Below are 26,149 nucleotides of genomic sequence, written 5' to 3' on the forward strand. Positions count from 1 at the left end.
TTAGCAAAGTTACAATTAGTGTTTTTCCATTATTCATCCTTTTCAGGTAATCAAGGTATTGACAATATGATTTTTAATTATTATTTTCAATTAATTCTAGGCTATTTAGCTTAATCAGTTAGTACAAATAGTCACAAAAACAAGTAGCTAATCAAAATTAGTATTTCAAATTATTATTATTTTGATTGCAAAAAATATTTGTGGCTTCCTGCATTGCCATTTGTTGTTCTCAGAAAATTAAATTTTTTTTATTCTCAAGTAATTTTCTTGTTATATTATTCAATACATATATTTTGGTCTTGTTTTGTAGGCACGTGCCTTTAAAGAAAAAGTAGATGTAGGAGCTGTAATTGTCACAAAATTAGATGGACATGCTAAAGGAGGTGGAGCTCTTAGTGCGTAAGTATTCAAACTAATTTTTTCTATTTGACTAATTTTGAGATGTAATTGTAACTACGGTGAAACTTTTATGTGTGTAAATAATCAAAATTGCTTTTTATCAAATGTTTTAAAGCTAAAAATCTCACTTTAAAATGTAATTAAGTCTTAGTGGTTAGGGCATTCAACTGTGAATTGAGTTCAAATCCCATCACTGAATATATTAACCCTTTCAACCATGAGAGTGTTGTAATGTGACAGTCACTTTCACTTGTCATTAGTGAATGAGTAGCACAACAGTTGACAGTGGGTGGTTTTAACTAGTTGCCCTCCTTTTAGTGTATTGCTTCTAGATTAGGAATGTCTAGCATAGATATCCCTTGGATAGCTTTGCATAAAACTCCAAAAACAAACAAAATATAATTTTCATAGATATGGATTCTAAAGATAAGATTTGTAAGAAACATCCTACCACACACATACATGAATGTGTGTGTGTATGGTGAGAATGTATGTGTTTGACCTGATAAAGGAAAGTTAGCTCCAAGCATATAGATCTTGATTTGATAAAACTTTGAAATGTAAATGTAGTAAAAAAAAAGGGGGTCATGGTTAAATTTATGGCATTGTGTAATGTAGGACTTAGATGTATGTGTTTGTTAACTTTGTTTAATGTGAGATGTTAAAATCAAATATTAATGTATATCTCTGGTTAGTGTAAGGTGTAGAAGTCAAGTTTTGATGTATATCTATTTAATATGATTTGTGGAAAAAAGGCTTGAGCTATGACCATTTATGCAGGATTCAAGGTTTTAGCTATGTCTGTTTACTCTGAGATTTAAAATTCTTGAGTTATGTCTGTTTAATGTGAGATGTAGAAGTCAAGAAATATTATGCTTCTTTGTAAAAACTCATGCAGTGTCAAGATTTGACCTGTTTGAATTGGATATGACTTAGTGGTTAGCATGCTAGAATGTAAGTGCAAGGACCTATGATTCATGTCTTATTTCCATAAAATCAAGATTCACAATTTGAAGCCATGAGTATTATAAGTGTGACAGTCAAAACCCTCTTTGATTTGAGTAACCTAGGGGTTGATGGTGAGTGTTTTTTATCAGCTATCTTCCTTTTAGTCTACCAGTTCAAAATTGAGGATGGCTAGTGCAGATAACTCTTAGAAGCTTTGTATGAATATCTAAAATGAACAAAGACAATTGATCAATGCTTCTAATTATTGTAATATGTGAAAATTGGAGGTTAATGTGCAGTTATACTGAGTGGAAATTGTTTTTGTATTGTATTTGTAAATAAAAAGTAAGGCAGGAGAAGTTCATGATAATTGCACCCAAATTTAAAATCTGTTGGAAAATATCATAGAAATGAAGGTTCAGCAGAGTTTTTTATTCTAGTATAGTGTCTGTTAATGTAAATTTTAACACTAGAAGTATTTATCATGAGTAATGTACTGTGAGTTTAGTGAAGTATTTGTAAAATATTTTATGAAGATAATGTACTTGCATTTTCTTTATCTATGTGCTAAAAGCAAATATTATCAAAGCCCAATTTTCTATTTTTTCAGGGTAGCAGCAACCCGCAGTCCAATTATATTTATAGGTACTGGTGAACATATAGATGATTTTGAACCTTTTAAAGTCAAGCCTTTTGTCAGCAAGCTGCTAGGTAATTATGAAGTAAATACATGTACCACCGTCTTATTAAGAGTAGCATAGCAGATAATAAATCTTGTATACTAATTATTGCCAAGCTGTTCTGAACAGAAAATATTTAAATTCCCTTTATTATTATTATTGTGCCCATTGTATAAAGTTTATTTGTCTATGGTGTTTTCTTCTGACCTGATCCTTGATCTCCAAACCATTTATTTAGTCTTCTGTAATATGAGCCACGTGAAGTTGAGTACGGGAAAAAAAGAAAACTAAGAGATAGTTGAGAGTATGAACTGACGATTCTTTGATTGCTTATTTTCTAAACCAACTAACTTAGGAACATGTGAAAAATTTAATCACCTAAAGTATAAAAATATTTTACTTGTTCTCAGTTATGTGTTTCATGTGTAAACTGCACTGTGCAGTACATAATCAAGCTTTTGTGGTGTCTGTTGTTTGGAACTACGTGCCAAACCCGTGAATGAATAATAATTGTATTCTATGTTCTTAGAAATTAAAGCTCTCAGAAAATCCACATTTTTTTCTTGAAGTTTTTGAGTAAATACCATTGATAACATAAAAAAAATTAAGTATTGCTGGAAAAACGTTTTGTTTATAGTAAAGTATATTTTTATCATAAATATATATATATGAAAGTAGAGTATTTTGTATTGTTGGTTGGCTTGAGATACTTTTTAAAAGCTAGATAAGACTGATCCTGTCTTGCTTTAATGCAGTCAGACATATTTTTGACTTTCTAATATCAGTTTTTGATCTGCTTATCTAATGTAGAAGTCAAATGCATATGTTATTCTAAATTTTACTTGTGTTTCTGCTTCTTAGTGTATTTATTTGGTATAAATGCAAGATTTATGATTGTGGTAATTACTTTTGTGGTCACATTTTAAAATATAGTACATGTAGAATATTACACATGTATTACACATTGTGGTAATTACTTTGGTGGTCAGATTTTAAAATATAGTACATGTAGAATATTACACATGTATTACACATTGTGGTAATTACTTTGGTGGTCAGATTTTAAAATATAGTGCATGTAGAATATTACACACGTCAAAGAGTTAATGTAATAAACCCACAAGTGATAATGCTTGCTTTAACTGATTAAAATCTCTTGAAGATTTAAATCACCAAATGTTACACACATTGTTTTTCAGTAGTACCATTGTATTGTTTTTAATGAAGCTTTTCTTTACATATCAAATTAGTGCATTCAAGTCCAGTTATAAGATATCTCCTACCCAAACACTTGTAAAAGGAAAGTATAAAGTGTTTTGTTTTTTATACTTGATAATGAATTCCATTGGTTGGAATAATTCAAAGTTGAGCTACTTTTTTAAAGTATAAGGTGATTTTATTAACCAAAGGATTATATGTTTATATTGATAGCTTTTTAGGTTTGATGAATTCTTGTGCAAATATTCCTGTGCAAATATATATTCTTATATTGTTTTGATTGAAATAATTTTACGTACTTTCTGAAAATTAATTTTATCAGTGTTCCACTAGGTATGGGAGATATTGAGGGGCTAATTGACAAAGTCAATGAACTGAAACTAGATGATAATGAAGAGCTAATAGAAAAACTAAAACAAGGTATGGGTGACTTAATTCTGAGAATTGTAGGTTTAATTTCTAACTTGTATGTCACAGTTTTTGGAAATGCAGTGTATATTTATTAATTTGAAGGTGGAGTTATAAAAAAATATAAAAATGAAATTATTTGTAATTTTTCTTCTAAGAGCTGTTTATCAAAGTCACTATGCATATTGTTAGGTTGCTTTCTGAATTAGTTAAAATGCTTATTCCTAGGTAGTTTTTACAAAATGAATGTTTCAGGGTTTTTATAGCAATTTGCAAACTATAAGAAACAGAATTTCAAAATTTTATGTCTTATTACAAAATTCTGTTTTTGAAATTAAGATGCAGGAATTTGTATATTTTGTATGATATCTTAAGATTATATTATAATTTGTCCAAATACTTCCTTTTTTAGGTTTCTATCAAAGTCATAGTACTCTCTCTCTCTGTCTTGCTTTTAACTTTCCCAAAAAGATTTAAATTAAGTTCTAAGTTAAGAGAACCATGTATAGGGTTACCTTTGTTGGATAGAAGGCCATTGACTTGATATTATTTTAAATATATCTAAGAACTTTATTATACAATTGATGTATGTCCTGTTTAGTTATTTAGTTCCAGTTTGTGATTTTAAAAAAGTGGTTTTGTGTGTATGTGAGATTCTTGTATTGATTTAAAAGTGCTTCAAGTATTTAAAAAGGTAACTTTAATATTTTATGCTTGTTTGAAAGAATTTGTCATTTAAACTTGTTGATGTTACTGGAAGTAAACTTAGTTTTTAATAGAAGATTTAGGTTGTGAATTATGGAAAGTATAAACTGTAATGAGTAGTATACAATGTATATTAACTCAAAGATTTTAATGTTCTTTTGACATTAAAAAAAATATTTTTAAAGTATTTATGCACCAAGTTATATGTTTGTTCATTACTCTGTTAGTTACAGGGTTCCTTGTAACTAAAAAAAAAAATTACACAAAAGTTCTATCAATTTTGCTAATCTCAATACTTACTGCTATATTAGACATAGAATAAACTAATTTTTTGTTCAGTTCTTTACAATGACTGCTGTAGCAAGAGCAACATTAAATTTTAGTACTTTGGACAAAAAAAGGTTTTACGGTCGTATAGAATGTTGATGTTGGTTTTCAGGTGAATTTACTCTCAGAGATATGTATGAACAGTTTCAAAATATTATGAAGATGGGCCCATTTAGCCAGATCATGGTGAGTTATTTAGTTAAGGTTATTTTGGGGAAAAAATAGTAAATACACTTTTGTTATCAAACACTCAAGTATAATAAGGTATTTTATGGTGAGTTAACTTTTTGGTCCAATTAAACTTACTCAAAAACTAGTTAAACATATTATACAAGTTTTAGTAATCAACCCTAAATACTGACTGTTGAAAAATATTTCACACGTAGTCTTTAGAGCCTGAAGTTTTTATCTCTTTCTTTTTGAAGAAAACTCTTCTGATACATTGTTTTTGTTCTTTTGAAAAAAGCCAAATATGTGGGCACAATTGTATGATGCAGCACCTATCTGCTTGTTTGAATTGTTTGTCTGTGTTCAGCTATTTTAACTTAATGTAGTTATATATGTTAAAACAAGGTATTGTAAAGTTACAAATTTGTTTCTGAAAATGCCTTGGAAAATATTTTTTTCATTATTTTGAAATATATTAATATTGTTACTCATGGAAGCATGCACAGAATCACAGCTAGCTTACATGTTTCTAATATCAAACTGACACTGCTCATGAGAAATTTCTGGTTTGGCAAAATATTACCATTATTTATTTAACTGTATGATACTTGTATTTTACTGTAAAATGTAACAGGTTTATTTTTACTTTCAGATGCTATTTTAAAACTATTTGCTGTTAATTTAAAACTATCGTAATGAAGCCCCAATCTCACCAAAAATGCTCACCCTTTTGGCCATGGGAACATTATTATGTGATGGTCAATCCTAATATTCATTGGTAAAAGATTAGCCCAAGAGTTGGTAGTGGACGATGGTGATCAGCTGCTTTCCCTCTACTCCTTTACTGCTAAATTAGGGATGGCGGGTGCAGAAAGACCTCATGTAGCTCTGTGCAAAATTCAAAACAAATAAATATATTCTAATCATCCTTAAAAATTACATAATCTTTGGACAACAAAGGACCATTTCACCCACACACCCTTGACAAAAATAAAAATTTGACACTCTTAAGTTTTGACAAAATCATTGATTTTCCTTTTATATTCCTGTAAACTGCTGGCAGTTGCAATTAATTCCATGAATCAATCTTGTTATAAAAATAAAACACTTTAGATTGGAGCTTAAATTTTCTTTTTGGGATATCTTAATCTTATGTACTGTTGTTCTTTTATCTTCAAAATGTAGCACAAAGAAATCGGAGGATTTTATACTATGGATAATCCTTTAATTTTCAATAAGATCATTTGTTACCCTTCTTTTTTTAAAGGAAAATAAGTTGAGAACTCTTAACCTGTCTTATTTGTTCATTTGTGAACCCTTTCCAGTTAAAGTAAATTTCCTTTCTTAGATAAGTAGACCAGAATTGTACATTGTATTCCAAATGAAGCCTTAATAGTTATTTGTATTGAGAAATAATTACTTTTATGAGCATGTCATCATACACACAATTTTGTTAACTTTACTACTAGTTTGTATGCAGTTTTTACCATTGCAGAAGTGAAATTAATTAACCTATACTTTCTAGTGCAACACTTTTCATTCCCTTGAAAAATGAAACGAACATTAGCAACTTACCAATCCTCAGTCACCTTTCCACTATATATTGTTCTACAAAAAAATGAAAAAAAAAAGATGCCATGATTTTTGACCTCGTTCAAAACCATGAAAAGCTCTGGTACTTATATCTGTTTTAGTGTCTCAGTTTTTTAATTATCAAATATCAATAAGTGGCTAATTTCTATGTGATTTTGGTCAATTCCAATATTTCACAAAGAGTGCTCATAGTTAGGAATATTGATAATATCCTCTGTTGTTGAAACATAAGAGAATAAAATATATGAAACCTCAACTGTTTTAAAATATTCAGCAATAAACTTATCAGCATCCTTTATAGGACCCAGTACCAATTATAAAATGTTTTTGCTTTTAAAATTTATACTTTGTTATTGACATTGAGTTGTTTGCTCCAGTTGCTAAAACAACTAGGAACTTTGTGTTATTGCTGTCTACAGTTAAAGAATGAAGGAATTTTTTCATTTTACTTGAACTATTGTCACGAATTGCTCAAAATAAAATTTTAAGTAAATTTTTTAATAAATTTATTGTGATTACTGATATTACTAAATTTCTAAATGAGACCTTTGTTTATATACTTTGAGTTATGCTCATTATAACTGCCTTGTCTAAGCCATGCCAGTCACAAATAACTGAATATTTCATCAAAATATTTACTGCATGCTCTTGACAAAGAAAGACAAAAATATAAATACTTTAACTGTCTCTTTAAACCATACTTAAGGCTGAATATATAAATAGTGGGTAACCTGATAATCTTTCTTCAAATATGTAATTCATTTTAGAAGTAAGCTCAGAAACCTGACAGCATATCTCACAGCTTCAGTATATTGAGTTTGTAAGCCTTAAAAGTTATACTTGGATTTTGTTTTAGATGTAATGTTCAATGTATATTTTTTTCTGCTTCTTTGTTTCTTCACACAGTTCAAGAAAAACTAAGATTTTCTATGTTTCTTTTGCCACATCTTAGTTTTTATTGATCAGATTTACCTGTATACTATCCTGAACAAAAACCTATATGAACACCAAATTTTGTTCATTTCATTTGATTTAATACTTAGACACATTACACAAAAAATAACTTCTGGTGTTTTGGGGAAAGTATCATCATTCTATTTCATTGGTTTCTAGGGTATGATTCCTGGGTTTAGTAGTGACTTTATGACAAAAGGAAACGAGCAAGAGTCCATGTCTCGGCTGAAGAAATTAATGACCATAATGGATAGTATGAATGACCAGGGTAATTATTCAATGTGTTTTGCTACCTGAATAAACTAAATAGTATCAGTTTCTTGTGTATGTGTTAAGTATAAAATATAAAATATATTTTCATTATTATTTTCATCCACATAGTAGGTATTAATGTATTGTGTTACAAAAATATTTAGATTTTTGGGAAACTGTAAGTATACCTGGAGTATATTCAATAGATTTTTTATTTATTAGTAAAATTTTAAAAACATTAATATGTGTGGACTTTGATAATATGCACTTTATTCAGTTCTGTTGATTAGAATGGCGATGACTTTGTCAACAGAGTAACTCTTGAATAACTTAAGACTTAAGTATTGCTAACTTTACTGCACTGATATATGAAAGCTAATTAAAATAGTCAGAACTGTTACCTATAGGTCACATTGATAAGTCAAGGCTATTCAGCAAATGTAGGACTATCATTTACTAGACAATATGTTCCATTATTATTTAATTTCCATAGTTCATATTGGTTTATAGAAGCCATATTAATACTATAAATAAATGACCTTATAAACAGCAGATAGTTGTTTTTATTTAATTAGACACTCAACATTTCACTTTACAGCATGTTCAGGAGCATTCACCAAAACACAGATCAAAACTATTGATACAAAAAATGACAAAGAAAGCAGCTAAGTTTAATTATTTTATTATTATTTTTTAACCTATGTTTTTGTTATTTTGCTCTGTAATGTTGAAAGATCTTTTCTTTACTACAAGTAGCAATTAATTATTTCAACAATACTTTTCCTTCAAGAACAAGATTTACTCCTTAATGTGTCCAAAGCATGGTTTACAGGTGCGCCTCATAGATTTTAATATAATTTATTATTTAAACCATTTGGAGCTTTGTTCCATCAGTTTTGGTTTGTGTTTTAGCAAACACTCCTGAAGAAGCTGCTATGTGAAACATTGAGTGTCTAATTAAATAAAAACAACAATTTGGTGTTATAAGATTGTTTATATCTAGTATTAATCCTTTAGCAATGGGTCACAGGTCAAATGATGCCATTGCATTTGTTGATTTACAGTCAAAATGTTGATGAACTACTATTTTATGAATTTATGTCAGTAGGTTTGGAATCAAATTGTAGATTATAATTCACACTGTAATACTGTATATGAGTGTATTAAAAGAACACACCTAAATGTAGATTTTTGCTAGTCATGTGATATGTTGAATACAACACTGTTAAAATAGATATCTGTGATGTCAAGATACTAAGTCTATAGTTTTGTACAAATTAGGAACTCAAATTACCACTATTGACAAGCTAGAGTATAAAAGAAGAACCTCATATATTTTTATTTTGCTGGATATGACTTGTGTACTGAATCAAACACAATGGAGGTGTCCAACTCTTTCTTTCTTTTTTTTAAATATACTCTTACAACAGTATATGACATGAATACCCAATCAACAACTCAGAATATCCCCCTAGTGGTTTTCTCCACCATTTTAATCTGTGAAAGGGCTACTGCTTTGTTTTGATACAAGATGTTAAGGAGGTAGGTTGTGTCTTTAGTCTGCTTGAAGTTTCGTACTGTTTTAGATCTAAATACAGCGTAGCTACTAAACTTGATAAATTATAGTGGAATTCTGTGGTATCAATGCACTTAGTTATGTTTTTTGTTTTTTGTTATTCATCTGTATATATAAAACCTAAAAAAATTTTGTATGATATCCTCCACGTGTGAAATTTTAAAAGGCTTTGCAACCTGTGTCCAGCAGCAACTGAGCTCAATGGTTGTAGCTAGAAGAGGTAATTGTTTGCTTTACTTCTTTATTTATTGTTCTGTATTTTAAGAAAAACAAGTTTTATAACTTGTTTCCAAATAGTAATAATCTATATACATATATAATGTATAATAATTTAAATGATACTGTATAATACATAATACTTGTCTACTAAAACACAGCCAAGACTATGTCAGTTTTATATTATTGGATTAGTACACTGCGTCAATGCGAGTTGTTCAATGTTAGCTACACATGACTAGAAGGTTAGTATAATAAAATAAAATCAGGCATTCGATTTCCTTTGGTAAGATTCATCAGATGGCCTGAGGTGGCTTTACTAAATGAAAACATATACACAATACAGTAAAAATAAATCTATAGAAATGTATAATATTATCAGACTTAAGCACTTTGACTAAATATTTGTATTTTTGTATTATAATATGTAGGTATTTTAGCACGAAATAGAACATACATTTTTTTTATTCCTTGTTTTTGTTATGATAGTTACAAGGTAGATTAACAAAACCCACATAGAGTATAGAAAATAACATAAAATATAAAGTCTTACAATAAACAAACATTTGAACCATACTTAGGAGGTTTTAGAGATTACACAAATAATATTTGAAATTTTTGGGACAGTGAAGAGTTTTTTTTAATCATAACATGAAATTGCTTTGCATTCAGACTAGTAACCAAACAGACTGAGTATTTTTACAAACAAATCTTTACTAAAAATATTACATTAAAAAATCTGATTTTTTTGTGTACAAAAACTTGTACTCTTTAATAAAAGTCTTTCAAAAGTTTTGTGAAGTTACACATGCTGTATTGAAAGTTATAGGGTAAATACTTAATGTACACAAATTTGTAAGACCTTTGTATAATTTTGACTATATATTTTATTTCTAGTACATGTTTTCACATCTTGAAGAAGAACGATTGTTTTGAGTTTTTTTTGTGAGTAGTTTAAATATTTTTGGACATTATAAAGTTGTGTTAGATATTTGATATTTGTTTTTAAATAGATTGTGTACAAATTATTTATGACATGTATTTTATACTGTAAATTTGGAATAAAAGCTAGATTTGAATCTTTGTTATGTTGGAACAGTAGCATCCTGTTCTTTAACTTTCAACAAACTTATTATTCAGAACTAGACCACAGAGAAGGAGCCAAGTTGTTTTCCAGGCAGTCTGGACGGGTGACCCGTGTTGCACGAGGTGCTGGTGTTACATCACGAGAAGTGCAAGAACTCTTATCCCAATACACAAAATTTGCTGCTATGGTGAAGAAGATGGGAGGCATTAAAGGTCTTTTTAAAGGTAATGTTAAATCTAGAAGATTTATTTCTAGAATTTTTATAATTCTTAGTACCTGTCTCATATAATAAGCAGTGTCTGTTTTAAAGTTTAATTTTAAGTAGTCTTTTACAAAATGACCACCAAATCCATTGATAAGCTAAATTAAATATACTAATATTGTTTGAAAGAAGTTAATTTTGTGTAGTGTAATGAGCTTTATTCACATATGTTAATTTGAAGACAGAACTTTGACTCATTAGAAGGTTTCAAGTTAAGAACAAATTGGTAAATTTTAATGCGATATCAGCTTCTAGGTTTACCTTTATCATTCTGTTTAATTTTCTAGGAATTTAGTTCCCCAACTTCAATAGTCATATTCCCTTGACCTAAAGATATTCAATTTTACACCTCATGCATTAACTAAATTTTAAAGAGCATTGTAAAGTGATGCAATAATTAGGGATTTTCTTTGTTGAAAAATGTTTTAATCCATTCACTGCAGCTGGTACACATGGGAGCTTGTGTGGTTCATTTAAATGTCAGTTATCACAGGTTTGGATTTGCTGATTTTAACACTACTTCATTTTGATTTGATTTTCTTGATGGTGTAAATATTAATTTTGAGATGATGTCTAGCATGTGTAAATATACAGGTGGAGGTGTTAAATGGTTAATGTTAATAATTAAATAAAAACCATTAATTTTTGATTTGTGAAATTTTGGTAAGGAGATAAATAAAATTGAACATGTATAAATGTATTTTAAAGGTTATAAATATTACGGATTATGTTGTTTTTAAGAGTACAACAACATCCTCTTTCTTAGGTGGTGATATGGGAAAGAATGTGAACCCAGCACAAATGGCAAAACTGAACCAACATATGGCAAAGATGATTGATCCTAAGGTTTTGCAACAAATGGGTAAGATAATAAAAGTTATTTTAACACAGTCCTAAATAGTTTGTATTATTATAAAGCCACTCTAAAGGTATGTAACAATATACGTGCAAAATATCTGAAACAGCTATTAAATTTTCAGTTTCTTAAACAATTGTTTTAATTTTTTTTTTATATTTCTTTTATGATTAAAAATATCTGATTGCAATTTTTTGGTACCAAATTCAGGAATTTATACATAAATTTAATGTTCAACCATTCCTTTCTCTGTTACTGCTGGATGTTCTGTAGTTTAGTGAATTTCCTTTTTTATGTACTGCTGAATATTCTGTAGTTTAGTGAATTCCTTTTTCCAATACTGCTGGATTTACTGTAGTTTAGTGAATACTTTTTGCAGTTAGATCTACAAATAGAAAGTTTTCTTAGCTGATGAAATTCTTAATGGTTGTTAATGCAAGTATTCAAATGTGTTTAGCTAAGTTCATAAAGCTTAAGACACTGAATATATGAAGTTTGACCTTGTCAGTATGACTCTCCAGTGTTTCATACAATGATTTTATTTTTTTTAGTAAAAAACAAGTATAACTTGCAAGTTAACTATGTAAATGGTATGTCAGTTTTTCTATTCACGTGAAACTGTTTGAATCCTCATAATTGTGAATAATAATTTTACTATGAGTATTAATAAGAACACAAATTAATTATTGAATATTTACTTCAGTTGTAAATTTTTCTATAGGTTCTCAGTTCACTTAGTTTTAAAGTAACACCAGTACATATGTTTAGCTTGCAAGTTTAGTTAGCTCTGAGTATAATATATATTAGTTACTTCTCAAATTTAATTTATTAAGCTAAATTATTTGTTGGTTTTTACTGATTCAATTAAAATTTAAAGAAACCATATTGTGGTGTTTTTAACTTTATATTTTGTGAATATCCTTATATTATACCATTATAAATATATTTAGACCCATACATACACACACTTTGTCCAATATTGTAATTTTATAGCTAAGATATTTATTGACTAGTTACATCACTTTTGCTAAAAAAATTGTGTAATATTGCATTTCCTTTGGATTTTATTGACAAATGTTAGCCATCATCTTCACAAGGATATTTACCAATTGAAAACTAAAACTTCATTTCTCAGATCAAATTGATAGTTTTCTTTATGGGCTTCATTCTTGAATAATTTAGTTTGTAGTGTTTGTGTTTACTGAATAATTTAGAACCTTTGATTTTCAGAAACATAGTAAGTCATTTTTGATAGTTAAGTAGTTTTCTCACAATGTGATTAAGAGAGTCTTAATAATATAGCTCATACTCTAACATTGATTGATAATAATATATCAATATAAAAATCTTATCTCCACATACTTTCTAAAGTTTTTTTTTTATTTTCTAGGCAAATAACTTTAATGTTTAGAGTAAATTTTATCATTTATGAGTATGTTCTGTTAAGTAAATGAATAAAAGATGTAAAAAAAAGTAATAGTTTATTTTCTTTGGAAGACATTTTTAAAACCTTGTTTTGTTTTGCTTTTTTAACACCAGGTGGTATGTCAGGACTCCAAAATATGATGAGACAACTTCAGGGTGCTGCCTCAGGTAACCTCGGCCATTTGATGGGTAACAAGTGACAGGAATGAATGGCAAGTTTATTTGAAACTGGGAAATAAGTTTGAGCTGGTCGTTGCTATCAGTGCTACAAACAGAAACTATTAAAAACACCTATCATTCCAAACTCCCACCTCCCCCTTTTATCATGCCAAGTTTTCATTTCTGATGCAGCATACAGGATACATTTCTATCTGATGGTTAAGTTTTATTTTATTCTGAAGTTAAGTGATGATGTCAAAGGTGGTTTCATTTTATAGAAGATGGTGCTTTACAAAGGAAGATGGAGACTTTCCATCACATCTTTTATTTTTCTCTTTCATAGATTTAGAAGATGAACTTAAATTGGGATTTTGTAAGATGTAATTTTTTATTTGCATATTTGATTGTAGAAATTTCAATGATGAACTGCCTTTTTTCTGAACTTAATTTCATGTATATATCCATGTAGAATAATATGGAGTTGACCAATTCTTTTCCCTACATAAAATTCAAATTGAATTGAATGTTAAAGAAAATCAGTGCTACAAATTTTTCTTTTTTTATGGTTTTTGAATAAAAAACTATAGTTCCTTGCAGTTAAGAAATTGTGTGATTATTAACTGCTGTAGTAGATATTTCAAATGGATTCCTTGGAGAATTAGTAGAAATTCAGACATTAGGTGTGTAATAAAAGTATATATATACCTAATTTAACTTAAAATTTGCCTTTTATAGAAAGAGTTTAAATATTTTGTTTTGCCTTGCTGGTTAACTGTAGAGATTGTTAGGCAAAAATTAAAATTGTATATTTTTTCTAGTGAACTAACTTAACACAATACTGTGGAAAGAAATAAGAGTATAATTATACATTTATCACTAAAAAGACTTCACTGAAGAAAAATGTAGTGTAATTGTAAACTGTTTATACATTAGACTTAAAGATAACTGATTTTTATGCTAACATCAGCTTACATTATGAATGTAGCTTTGTGTAGAATTTAAGCTGAAGAATATAGTAATAAATAAATAGACATTTTCTTTATATTGAAACAGGATAGTCTGCAAGTCAGGAATTTGCCATACAATGGGTTAATCTTTTTTGTATCATAAAGTATAGTAAGATACTGAGGATATCTGTGAAGTTTTACAACAACTTACTGCATTATATCTACAGAGACTACTATCACTTTACTTACTGTCTCTAATATCAAAGTTACTTTGTTTTAAAGGAGGAAATAAGCAGTTATACAAATAGTGGTGATTTTAAGTTTACGTAGTCTAGATTTTACAACAAAAACAAATTAATTTTCAAAGGATCGAAATGGCATGTGAATTGCTTAATAGACAAAATAAGCTGTAATACTAAATTTTTCTATAGTTACATGTTTTACAGTTAATGAAGTGTTATTAAATGCATGATTCTCCATATGTATATTCTTTTTGCATCACAATTGTATTTTACATAATTTGGCTTCCTTGCTGTGAATTACTGACTTAAATGCAATTGAAATCAGTGACATTATGCTATCACAGGATGACCTATGTATTGATCAATGCATTTACAGTCCCTGTAATTAAGTTTGGTATTCAAAAATGCTTGATATTGCTATTAGAAAGTTTATAATTTCAAGTAATCTTAACAGATGTTTCAAGTATATATGATGCCATTAAAGTATCTTAATTTACATTTTCTGTGAAAATTTAATTCTCAAAAATGAACATTTAAAATTTTTTTTCAGATTTCAACACTTATTTATTTTATTAATTGTTATTTTAAAATCTAGAAACACTGCTTAATAATCATATTACAGAAAGTGACCATGTTCTCTTGTAGCCACATAGATTACTTAAGTGTGACTTTGACTGGGGGAAGGGGTATGCAGTATCAGTAATGAATTATAAAACTTAATAATCTGTCATTAGTATAAAAGCTTACATCTCATCCTGATAATGTATTTTAACTATTTCTTCATGCAACAGTAACCATTAATATGACTAAGTACAAAGTTAACAAGAAGTGTACTTTGTATTATTTGTTGCAGAATTTAACATCAATTTCTAAAATGTAAAATGTGAAAACACCAATGCTTTTGATACCTAGATTAATTTTGCCACTTTATATTTAGTTTTTAAGAAGTGAAAGTAACCAATACTTGTATAAAGAAGTTAAAACAAGGTAAATTTTCATAAAGGTGTTTTTTTTTTAAATGTTAAATTCTATTATATCTGAAACTGTGTACATTTTGGATGAAAAATTAAAGATAAAGATTGTACAGAATAGAAACTTTTGTCATTTTTTTTAGAATTTTATTCATAGTCCAATGGAAAGTTATCTGTATTTAAAACTTAAAAATATGTCATGATGGAACATTCATCCTAGGTAAAGGTAATATTCTTTAATTTATATACATCAGTAATAAAGACAGATTTCCATTGCAGAACATCGTATGTAATTGTTATGGTGAAATACAAGCTAACTGTTTTAAGGTTTGTGGCAATTTATATGAAATTACCATGAATCATACCAGCTGCCATCCATTTCTTTAATGACAAATTCCTATAACTAGGTTTATTGACTGTCTTAAAATGATCCATGGATTTGGTTTTTCCAAGATGGTTTAATATTGAAATAAATAACACTGTGCAACATATAAATTGCCAAGTTTTATTAAGTCTCTTCTGTCTTTTTTATGCAAATAACTCACTATTTTGAGTAAGGGCATGCTCAATATATAATAAAGTAAAAGAGACTAGGAATTCTATAATAAGGAGTGATTTGAACTAAAATATTTTCAGTTATATTTATGTATGTTTCATGAAGTACCATAATTAGGCTGATAATGTTTAAAAACTGAAATATTACCAAGCCCACTACAGGTGTTATTTTTTTCATCATAACCATTTTCCCATTCATTTATGTTAGTGCAAAATGCATGCATACTTCACTAACTCTTGGTGGTCAGTGTACTATAATTTGGAGCTGGGTTCCATGGTTTGCATCCTGGTACTACCAAAATAGATTATGCTTTGGCATTGGGGCTGTGGGTACATTACAAGACTGGTGATCAAATCCCACTATTTGGTCTGACAAAAGTAATCTAACAGAGGTAAGTGGAATTGACTAGCTGCCTTCCTTCAAGTTTTTTACTTCAAAATCAGAGATCCAAGCACAAGTAATCCTCTGTAACGTTTGACAATATTCAGCAGACAAACAAGTTACTTTACATTTGTCAATTTGAACTGGTTTTTGTATGTGCAATATTTAGTAGTATTTACCAACACCCACAAGTATAGCTTGTTTCATCATTGTTATATATATGTATGTAAAATACCAGTAGTCTTAGATTTGGTTTATTCACCAAAAATCATAAATGTTTAATTAACTTAATGTATCATACTAATTTTATTCAGTATTTTTTAATTTTATACAGTTTTCTTTACCCTGAAGTGATTTAGTTTTTTTATTGTTCCAGATAGCAGGTTCTGTGTGTTATATTCACCTTACATTTTACTTGTAGCAGTTAATAATGGCTATGATTTATCTCTTTACAACAAGAGAGTAAAGTATATTCATTATATTCAGGTACATTTAAAACAAAAAAAGCTAATATTTTGTAGTATACTTAAGTCAATGTAAGCTTATATTAATCAGTGCCTTGAACTAAAGTTACATACCATAATAGCCAATTTATACATTTTATTCTTGCTAGAGGCCTTGCATTGCCAGGTAATTAGGGTACTCATTTCATAATATGAGGGTTGTGGGTTTGAATCCCCATCACACAAACATGCTCTCCCTTTATGTCATGAAGGCACTATAATGTTATGGACAATCCCACTATTCATTGGTAAGAGTTGCTGGTGGTGAGTAGTTATCTTCCCTCTAGTCTTACACTGCTAAATTAGGGAAAGCTAACACAGATAGCCCTAGTGTAGCTTTCCACAACATGAAAACCAAACAAACAAACAAACAATTCATCTTACTAGACCATAGTTGAGTATTGTGGATACTGTAGAGTGTGATGAGCTTGAAAGTTTATATCCTCTAGAATATATATGAGAAGTTCCATCAAGTATAAAGCTTTTCTAGGGTTATGAAATATAGTAAATGGGGTATTTCCACTGCATTAAGAGAGACAGTTCTGAAGTATTTTAGCCAATGAAGACATGTTCTTTCTTAGTTTTAGCAGTATCAGTGTTCTATAATGATAACATAGAAGTTAGCCTGTGTGATTATAAAGACCTCAGCATGACTTGATTTCTCATGTATAAAATGTTAGGTTTTTCTTTGTTTGACATTTGTGTTTAAGTTATTTCTTAAATAAATCTTTTTATTCCACTTATTGATAGGATATTTAGTATTTACGTTTGAACATTAGTAATTCTGAATACTACATTCATTTATATACTGATTTTAAGCATCACTAATGAAATGTAATTACTATGGTAGATATTTCATTGTCAAAATCTGTGTAAGATTTTAAAGTACAATTTATATCTTTTTAATCATATTTAAGAAATAAAATTAAGTCACTGTTAGGAAGTTCAAGAACTTTAAGATATACATAGTTTAAAGTGTAATGAGCTGATAATTGCAGTTCATTATTGAAGGATTACCTTTTATAGTTGGTGGGGTTATCAATTTACATTGTCTACAATTTTTGTGGTTACGTAGTATGATAGTGTAATATGTATACTTTATTTTACACACGTCATATTCTCACCAAGTTAATTTAGTCGAGTATTTTTTTTTAATTTGGTGAACATCTTTCTTCGTAATTCAAAGTATTCATTAATTTGCCGATAAATATTCATAATTTACTTTACGGAACTTCCATTTATCAAAACTGAACAATTTTCCAAACAACCAAAATGTGAATACAAGGACAACATTGTGTTTAATATTTTCATCCAGACTTTTCCATTACATTGCACACAAAACCCGTTTCTCACGTTATCATCTTGCCGAAAATATTCTAGAAAGAATATTGACACAATAATCATTTATCAGCTGTAATTCACTCTTTTTAGAGTGTAATGTTACGGTCAATCCCACTATTCGTTGGTGAAAGAGTTGGCGGTGGGTGGTGATGACTAGCTGCCTTCCCTCTAGTCTTACACTGTTAAATTAGAGACGGCTAGCGCAGATAGGCCTCGAGTAGCTTTGTGCGGAATTCAAAAACCAAAACAGGAGAGAATGTTTATATTGTGAAATACGAACAAGAAGAACAGTTAGTTATCAAGAGTGATAATGACGTCTACACCATCTACAAAATAGCTTGAAAAAAACACTAAAGAATAGCCATCAATTTAATGGTAATAAAGTGATGACGCTACTTTGTACAGAATTTGCTATAGAAAAGTTTATGTTAAAAGTAGTAATTGGCACTTTGATGCAGGATAGATTGTTAAAGAAGCATGCAACACTACAATTGAGCTGATGGTCGATTCACTCGTTATTATTGCAGCCGATCAGCAAGGACTTTTTGTTTCTAGAAAGTACGATGAGTTGCAGAAGTAAACCAATGAAGTATCAGAACTACTTGTGGTTAGTTGTGCACGGTACTTGGAAACTTGCAAGAATACTAAAAAATTTTAATTTAAAAATTCATGTTTGGAGCTAAAACCTAGTTCTCTCTGGATTGAAAATATACAGTGTTTCGAAGTTTCCTCACAAATTTTTTCCAAATGTTGAAGTCATCAAGCTTGCAACAAGGTGAAAACATCTCAGCTCCGATGTAAACTAAATTGCTATTTCTCTCGTTCAACTGATGTTGTGAAAAGATAAAGAATTAAATTGAATTGCATCAAAGAAACTTTGTTTGTTTTAAATTTCGTGCAAAGCTACATGAAGGCTATCTGCGCAAACCTTTCCTAATTTAGCAGTGACAAGAAAGAAGGCAGCTAGTCATCACCGCCACCTCTTGGGCTGTTCTTTTATCAACGAATAGTATGACTTACTGCACTTTATAACACCCCCACGGCTGAAAGGGCGAGCATTTTTGGTGCAACAAAGATTTGAAACCGCGACCCTCATATTACGAGTCAAATGCCTTAACCCACCTGGCCATGCCGGGCTATATGAAAGAAACTAGTAACTACACTGTGAACTTAAACTGTAAATAAAGTTAACCTCTGTAAAATCCATGTACAATCCTAGGTTTCACAACAATACTGACCTTCATTTTAAATATAATGCCTCACTATCCTGTGAAGCAACCTCTACCAAGTTTGCTTAAGGCAAAATTGAATAACTAAGTACAAGTGAAAGTAGCTCAAATAGAAGATGAAAATCTTTGAATGATATGAGAGATCTTGATGAATTCTAAGTGAAACAAAATGCTAACTCATTACCAGAAATCTGGTGTAAGAATGTAAGGAATCTTTTCATAGAATTTACGTAAAAGTTAAGTAAAAATATTCCGTAATATCTATGTAAAATCTTGATACGTTGTCTATAAAAAGCCTGTGTATTTCATTCTCTTACAGGGAACACTAACTTAATACATCAATAAATTCTTAAGTTCCTTACATGTGAAAACAGTAATTGGTTTTGTTAGTTCAGGTGTCGAGTTAGCAGTGGAGATCAAGAGTTATATCAAATAGTGACTATTTGGTTCGCTGACAAAAATAGCTCACTAATTAAAAATAACATTATTATTTCTGTAAGAAAATCAACTAAAGAAACTGGCCTTCACTAAACCTAGTTTATCTCGAAACTGAAAGTTAGTAATTAATTTGAGCTCCTCTTTACATCTAATTGAGGAAACTGTGACAAACAACATAATTCAGAAAAGTTTAATTTTTTTAGTTAAAGGAATGGATAAATGTAGAACATCCCTCGAAATACACCATATATTCAAGATGCATCGTCAAACCTTTTCAATAAAAATCTGACTTTAAAATGTAAAATATCATATTCAAGGAGATGTTGACAACAGATCTTAAAATATTACCTACCATGGCAACTAAGACAATAAGAGTTACATGCGTACTGATACGGTGTACATGATGTTTTCAAGAAGTCTGGTTGATATGTGCAAAACTAAAATGCATTACATTGCTCTTAATATATTCAATACTGATTAAATTGCTACATGGGCACACTTTCAAGATAATATATTAAAATAATTAACACACAATTATATTCTTCAATAGCTTAAGCAGTTTCCCTAAGGGTTTGAGGAAGAGATGCGAAGATAAATTTAACTAAGTTACCATCAAGGATGCTACCTACACACATAAAATAAGTGTGCCTTAATTGTTTTATTTATTATTTTTTAATTAAGAGACATCTTATGCACACACTTTATGTTTACTGGATATCTTTGTGCATAAAGTGTGAAATAGAGGTTTTGGAGTGTCAAGGTTTTACGTATATATTATATCAATTCCGAAATTATCAGTGGATAGCGTTACAATTACACTACCGTAAAAGTCTCAACTGTATTCTGGAAATTTAATTCAAAAAACAACTTTTTTATTAGTTGTTTAGGATATTTGTTCAAAGCAACAGAAGAGATCCCTACAATAGTCATCACTAATTTTTAACTGATAGACTAAAGGAAAGTCAGTTAGTTAACAGAACCCACTGCCACCTAGTACTATTTAGTCGTTGCTCTTATAAATGAACCACGGCTCAATATTGTGGAATGCGTTTTGCGGCAGTTGAAGACTATAAAATGATACGACTTAATCTTAAAGCTCCTTAAGATAATATAGACCATGGCGGTGGCGTATTGGCAATTTGATTTCGTCTGTGTTTTATTTTTCACAAATCAGTTTAACATTATTTGTATATGTTAAGCAGTTTTGTACATCATTTTTGTATAAAAATATAAAATCCATTAATTAATAATTTTTATTGTATTATTTCTGTTTCAACATAGAAACAGTATAATAAAAAACAGAATTTATTGATAATTGTTATAGTTTCTTTGCAAAAAATGTACATATTTTAGCTCACGTGATACAGGAATTCATTTTTTCATCTTTCAAAGTTTAAAATCAGTCGATCGCTTCAGAATGAGTTCGTTTCTTATTGCTGATTTCATCTTTCAATAATCGCTATCACAGTTATGGTTAGAAGTTTCAACTAGTTGTAACCTGGTGGTTCAGATACTTGACTCTCAATCTTCGAGTTATGGGTTCGAATTCCATCTATGAACATGCTCACCTTTTTAGCCGTGGGGGCATTATAATGGGATAATCAATCCGACTATTAACTGATGACGCAATACCCCAAGAGTTGTTGGGGAGTGTTGTTGACTAGCTTCCCTCTAGTCCATTACTTCAAAGTTAGGGATTACTAGCACAAATAACCATAGAGCAGTTCTGTGTAAAATTCAACAAACAAACCATTAAATTTTCCATAAGAACAATGGCCATGAAAAGGAAAGTAAAATCTGCGTTTCTGATCAGTGTTCTATATTACTGCTAAAACTTTGCTTTCATGAAGAGCTTCATAGTATTTTGACAGTTTATTAACAATAGTCATAGAGAGAGGAAGAGGTCTGAATTGAGCCTGGCCTTTCCAGGTTATTCACGACGATCAAAAACACCGACAGAGGCCAGACATTTTTCAATATAAAGCACCAAAATAACAATAACAGGTGATTTACCGTAAGTAATTCTATTATTTCGTTTAAAAATAATTAATTGTTGTTAGTCTGGAACGGCAAATACGTTAATACCAAATATACACGTTTATATTAACAGGAATATCAAGGACGAGGACTACTTGACAAATAGTGCATTTTCCAGTTGTTATAAAATAGCTCACTTAAGACTTTGTTACAGAGAAGTATCAAAAGAGAAGACTACCCCTCCCCCAGTAGCACAGTGGTACGTCTGTGAACTTGTACCACTAGACACTGGAATTCAATACTGACGGTGGGCAGTGCACGGATAACGTTGATTTGTGATTAATAACCCTACGATCAATAAGCATGAGTATATCGGTCAAATAAAGAAAAATCTATTTCAGGTTTGAAGTTTTTGGCCATTTTATAAATATTTATCTTAATATATATATATTGATATGACAAATTAAATCCATTTTTGTTTGTTCAGATCTCCTGAATTTTTGAACTGGTTCGATCAAATATTTCGTTAGTTAAAGTTAATTTAATCAGGAATTTAGTACTCCGTATGGTTAGACTGCAAAATATCGTTGTTATATTTTAAGACGCACTTAATATCAAGAGTGAAGACAATTAGAACCACAATAACAGGAGGTTATGAGTTTTCCAAGAGAGGTGTAAGTGTGTCTGACTCAACCAAAAATGAAATAGACTGACACAAAGAGGCTTTTCACAATAAAATAAAATTAGCTGACAAATAAAGAATGCGAATTTTTTGGACTGTATAAAATGTTTTTAAAAATATGTTGTTTTTTTTTATCTGTATGGCTGATTGACTAAATGTTATTCGTTGCTGGAACAAAATACGATGTGACTTCTCCAAAAGATCATCAAGGTGAAAACTAATCAAGAACTAACTTTTGTTAGAACTATGTTAATTTTCAAGCTGCATCAGAAGGAAAATAAGAATTTTGTGCATCTTTATTTTCACCTGTAATCAACATGTTTGGCAGTTGTTAAAAATATAATGGACGATTATTGAAATTTGCTAGCTACATGCAGAGAAAGACACAGTTTGATCATTTCTTTCGAACATGTGTGAGTATATTGAAAATAGTGCCGGAACTGCTTTTTCTAAAAGTTGTAACTCTGTTAAGAAATCGATACTCACGTGTAAATATAAATATGTGTAAAGACACTGATATTTAAAGTTATAGAGATATATGATTATGACAACTGCGCATGATTCTTTGCAAGTTAAAAATGCGGAACAGAACTAACTTCACGAATGACACAGGCTTCCGATGGTTTTATTGTCTTGGAATTTTATCGCGTTTTATAGTAATTTTTGGACGCTGAATCTCAAAATTGTGTCCATTTTTTTCCATCACGTACAGATTTTCACCAAAGTTCGTACGTACTTTTAAATAAGTAGATCATTTTCATTCAAATCGGGTCATATTTTGTCATTGTAAAAATGTGACAACTACGAGCTATAGATTTTTCTAGATCAATCGCGAAGAAAGTCTAATCGATCGTTTTAACCCACGAGAAATATACCGCTAGTATATAAACGGTTAAAAGGCCGTGTCCTTTTTGGATTGTACTTGTTTTTCTTTTCAGTATCGTTTATATGTTATTATGACTACAAGAGGCTGTTTAAATGACTAAAATATATTCTGTTATATTTGTAATAAATTTGTTGAAAGTTTGACCGAAGTAAGAATTTTATTTCAGTTTTCTAAGAATCTTTACGTGATAGAAAAAAGGAATATTATTTCCGAAATATGCGTAGCTGAATTAGGGAAAATCTGTTATTAAAACCAAAAGAACTTTTGCGAAGTTTAAATTCGCAGGCCTGTATAATTAATGTTTCTTCTGTTAATTTTGTTTTCGTTGCATAACATTTTAAAGCTACTAATATTTATTGGATTTTAATTTGTTGTTCTGGGTTTGTAAATATGTGATGACGGCTGTTATGTTCTTTGATACTAATCTTTAAGCTGTGATTCGGTTTACCTACACCCTTGTGCAAATTAATTGAAACAGATGGTCATTTTACAATATTTTTAGCATGGCAGCCAGTGTAGGCTCGCAGGACCAGCTGATTTCCTTTAATAGTCATTTTTTCACACAGACGGCGTCATTAGCTGTGTTTTGCAGTACGGTCGATTTATTTTTGGGATATATGACGAAATTTTGAAGAATATTATGTCATTTGAAATTGCGTTAGAAGGGCAAGGAGACCAGCCAAAAACAACTTCTTATCAATTCAATGAAGAAAAAACGGTATCAATGGGGTCTGAAATACAAGAACTGGACGCAAGAACAAGGGAAGATGGTGTTATTCAGTGACGAGACACATTTCTTCCTACAGGGTCAAAGAAGTCTGCATGCTCGCAGATCTCCAGGTGAGAAACTTCGAGAATCTCACATAAATCAGTTCGTAAAACATCCCTTGAAGAAGATGTTTTGGGGCTTTTTCAGCTACTATGGTGTTGGAGGCTTACATATTGTAGAAGGTATGATGCGAGGGCCACAGTACATCGAAGTTTTGCAGAGAAGAGTCGTTCCAGAATTGAAAAAGAGATTTCCAGATGGATGTGGCATTTTTCAGCAAGATCTGGCTCCGTGCCACACATTGAAACTTGTGAAGAATTTTATGACTACGACGCGAATAAAGGTGCTGGACCGGCCTGGAAACTCTCCGGACTTAAATCTTATTGAGAATCTTCGGTCGATTTGTAAAGAAAGACTTCGGGGAAAAGACTGTACTACGAAAGATAAGCTAATTGAGGCCATAATGGAGGTGTGGTACCGCGATCCAAAAATTTGTAAAGATTGCAGTCAACTCGTGGACTCGATGTCAAAGCGGATTAATGATCTTCTGAAAAATAAAGGCAGTTATATTATGTATTAATTTGTGAATAATTTTTGGGTTCTTAGAAATAAAAAGCAAAAAATTGAAAAAAATCGTAATTTTCCGTCTTGTTTCAATTAATTTGCACAAGGGTATAACAAGTTAAATAATATGATTTTATTATAATATTTTAACTACCTTTTAACAGTGTACTAGAACTATATTTCAACACGTGTTTTTAAATGCCTGGTTAAGTTAAATAATTATTCCCTGGTTTTGTGAAATCCTTTATAAACTGGAAGATTGCTGAGACAGAATTGGGATGCAAGCTAATTGATCTATCTGGGCGACCAAAACATTCCTCTCAAAATGATCTTAACAGAATACAACTCTCATTCCAGTATAGGGCCCGGCATGGTCAAGTGGTTTAGGCGTTCAACTCGTAATCCGAGGATCACTAGTTCGAATCCACGTCACATCAGACATGCTCGCACTTTTAGCCGTGGGGGTGTTATAATGTGACAGCCAATCTCTCTATTCGTTGGTAACAGAGTAGCCTAGAAGCCCATGGTCCAGCTTTGAGCGAAATTCAGACCAAACCAATCTACAACAGGACGTCTCTCTTCGTGTTCACTACCTATTTTTTCGCAACGTTCGGTTTACTCTGTATTGCTTAAGCGTATTAGTTAATTGATAAACCCAATAAAAAGTTACATGGTATATTGGTTGGTATGTACAATGTAACTACTCCAATAAACAAACACACAAACAAGTAAACAAAAAAGTCAAAATTTACGATTACATTGAATAATATTTATATCAAATGGCTCTACATATCATAGCAATGCAAAGCATAAACTGTCTGGTTATCACTGCATTGTATCATCATTAATTATCGTAGATATTACCAGAAAATCTGAGAATAACACACCCATTGATTTAATTGCATCTGGTTTGTTTGTTTGTTTGTTTCGAATTTCGCGCAAAGCTACATGAGGGCCATCTGTGCTAGCCGTCCCTAATTTTGCAGTATAAGACTAGAGGAAAAGCAGCTCGTCATCATCACCCACCGCCAACTCTTGGGCTACTCTTTTACCAACGAATAGTGGCATTGATCGTAATATTATAACGCCCCCACAGCTGAAAGAGCGAGCATGTTTGATGCGACGGGGATTCGAATCCGCGACCCTCAGACTGTAGGTTGCCATTGGCAAGATTTTTCGTTTGAAAACTGGCTTAAAACAACTAAAGTGTTTAATCCAGTTTCTCTGTTTTAAATACACAATTTGATTGAACTTGTATATAAATATGTATAGATGTATCACAATTTTCTTATTTTTTTCTTCGTATGCAGTAATGCCTAAATAGGATAAGAAAAAAAGATTTATCGCAATATAATAACAGATGAGGTATTTTGGTTTTGTGTGGATAAGTTTATTTTGGAACAACTAGGGAAAACAATTTATTTTAAACC

General features: G+C 30.3%; 1 protein-coding gene across 1 annotated transcript in view; it reads left to right on the forward strand.

Moving 5' to 3' along the window:
• Positions 1-15,517, forward strand: part of Srp54k (signal recognition particle 54k) — a 33,926-nt gene extending 18,409 nt beyond the window's left edge. Inside the window, exons 8-15 of the mRNA XM_076449960.1 lie at positions 311-399; positions 1,958-2,058; positions 3,579-3,665; positions 4,798-4,871; positions 7,560-7,668; positions 10,585-10,755; positions 11,560-11,655; positions 13,189-15,517. Of these exons, the coding sequence (XP_076306075.1) occupies positions 311-399; positions 1,958-2,058; positions 3,579-3,665; positions 4,798-4,871; positions 7,560-7,668; positions 10,585-10,755; positions 11,560-11,655; positions 13,189-13,274 (813 nt within the window). The 3' untranslated portion in view covers positions 13,275-15,517. The remainder of the gene's footprint in view (positions 1-310; positions 400-1,957; positions 2,059-3,578; positions 3,666-4,797; positions 4,872-7,559; positions 7,669-10,584; positions 10,756-11,559; positions 11,656-13,188) is intronic.
• Positions 15,518-26,149: the final 10,632 nt, after the last annotated feature.

Source organism: Tachypleus tridentatus, chromosome 8, assembly GCF_004210375.1.
Source record: "Tachypleus tridentatus isolate NWPU-2018 chromosome 8, ASM421037v1, whole genome shotgun sequence".
In the NCBI taxonomy this organism is placed as follows: Eukaryota; Metazoa; Arthropoda; class Merostomata; order Xiphosura; family Limulidae; genus Tachypleus; species Tachypleus tridentatus.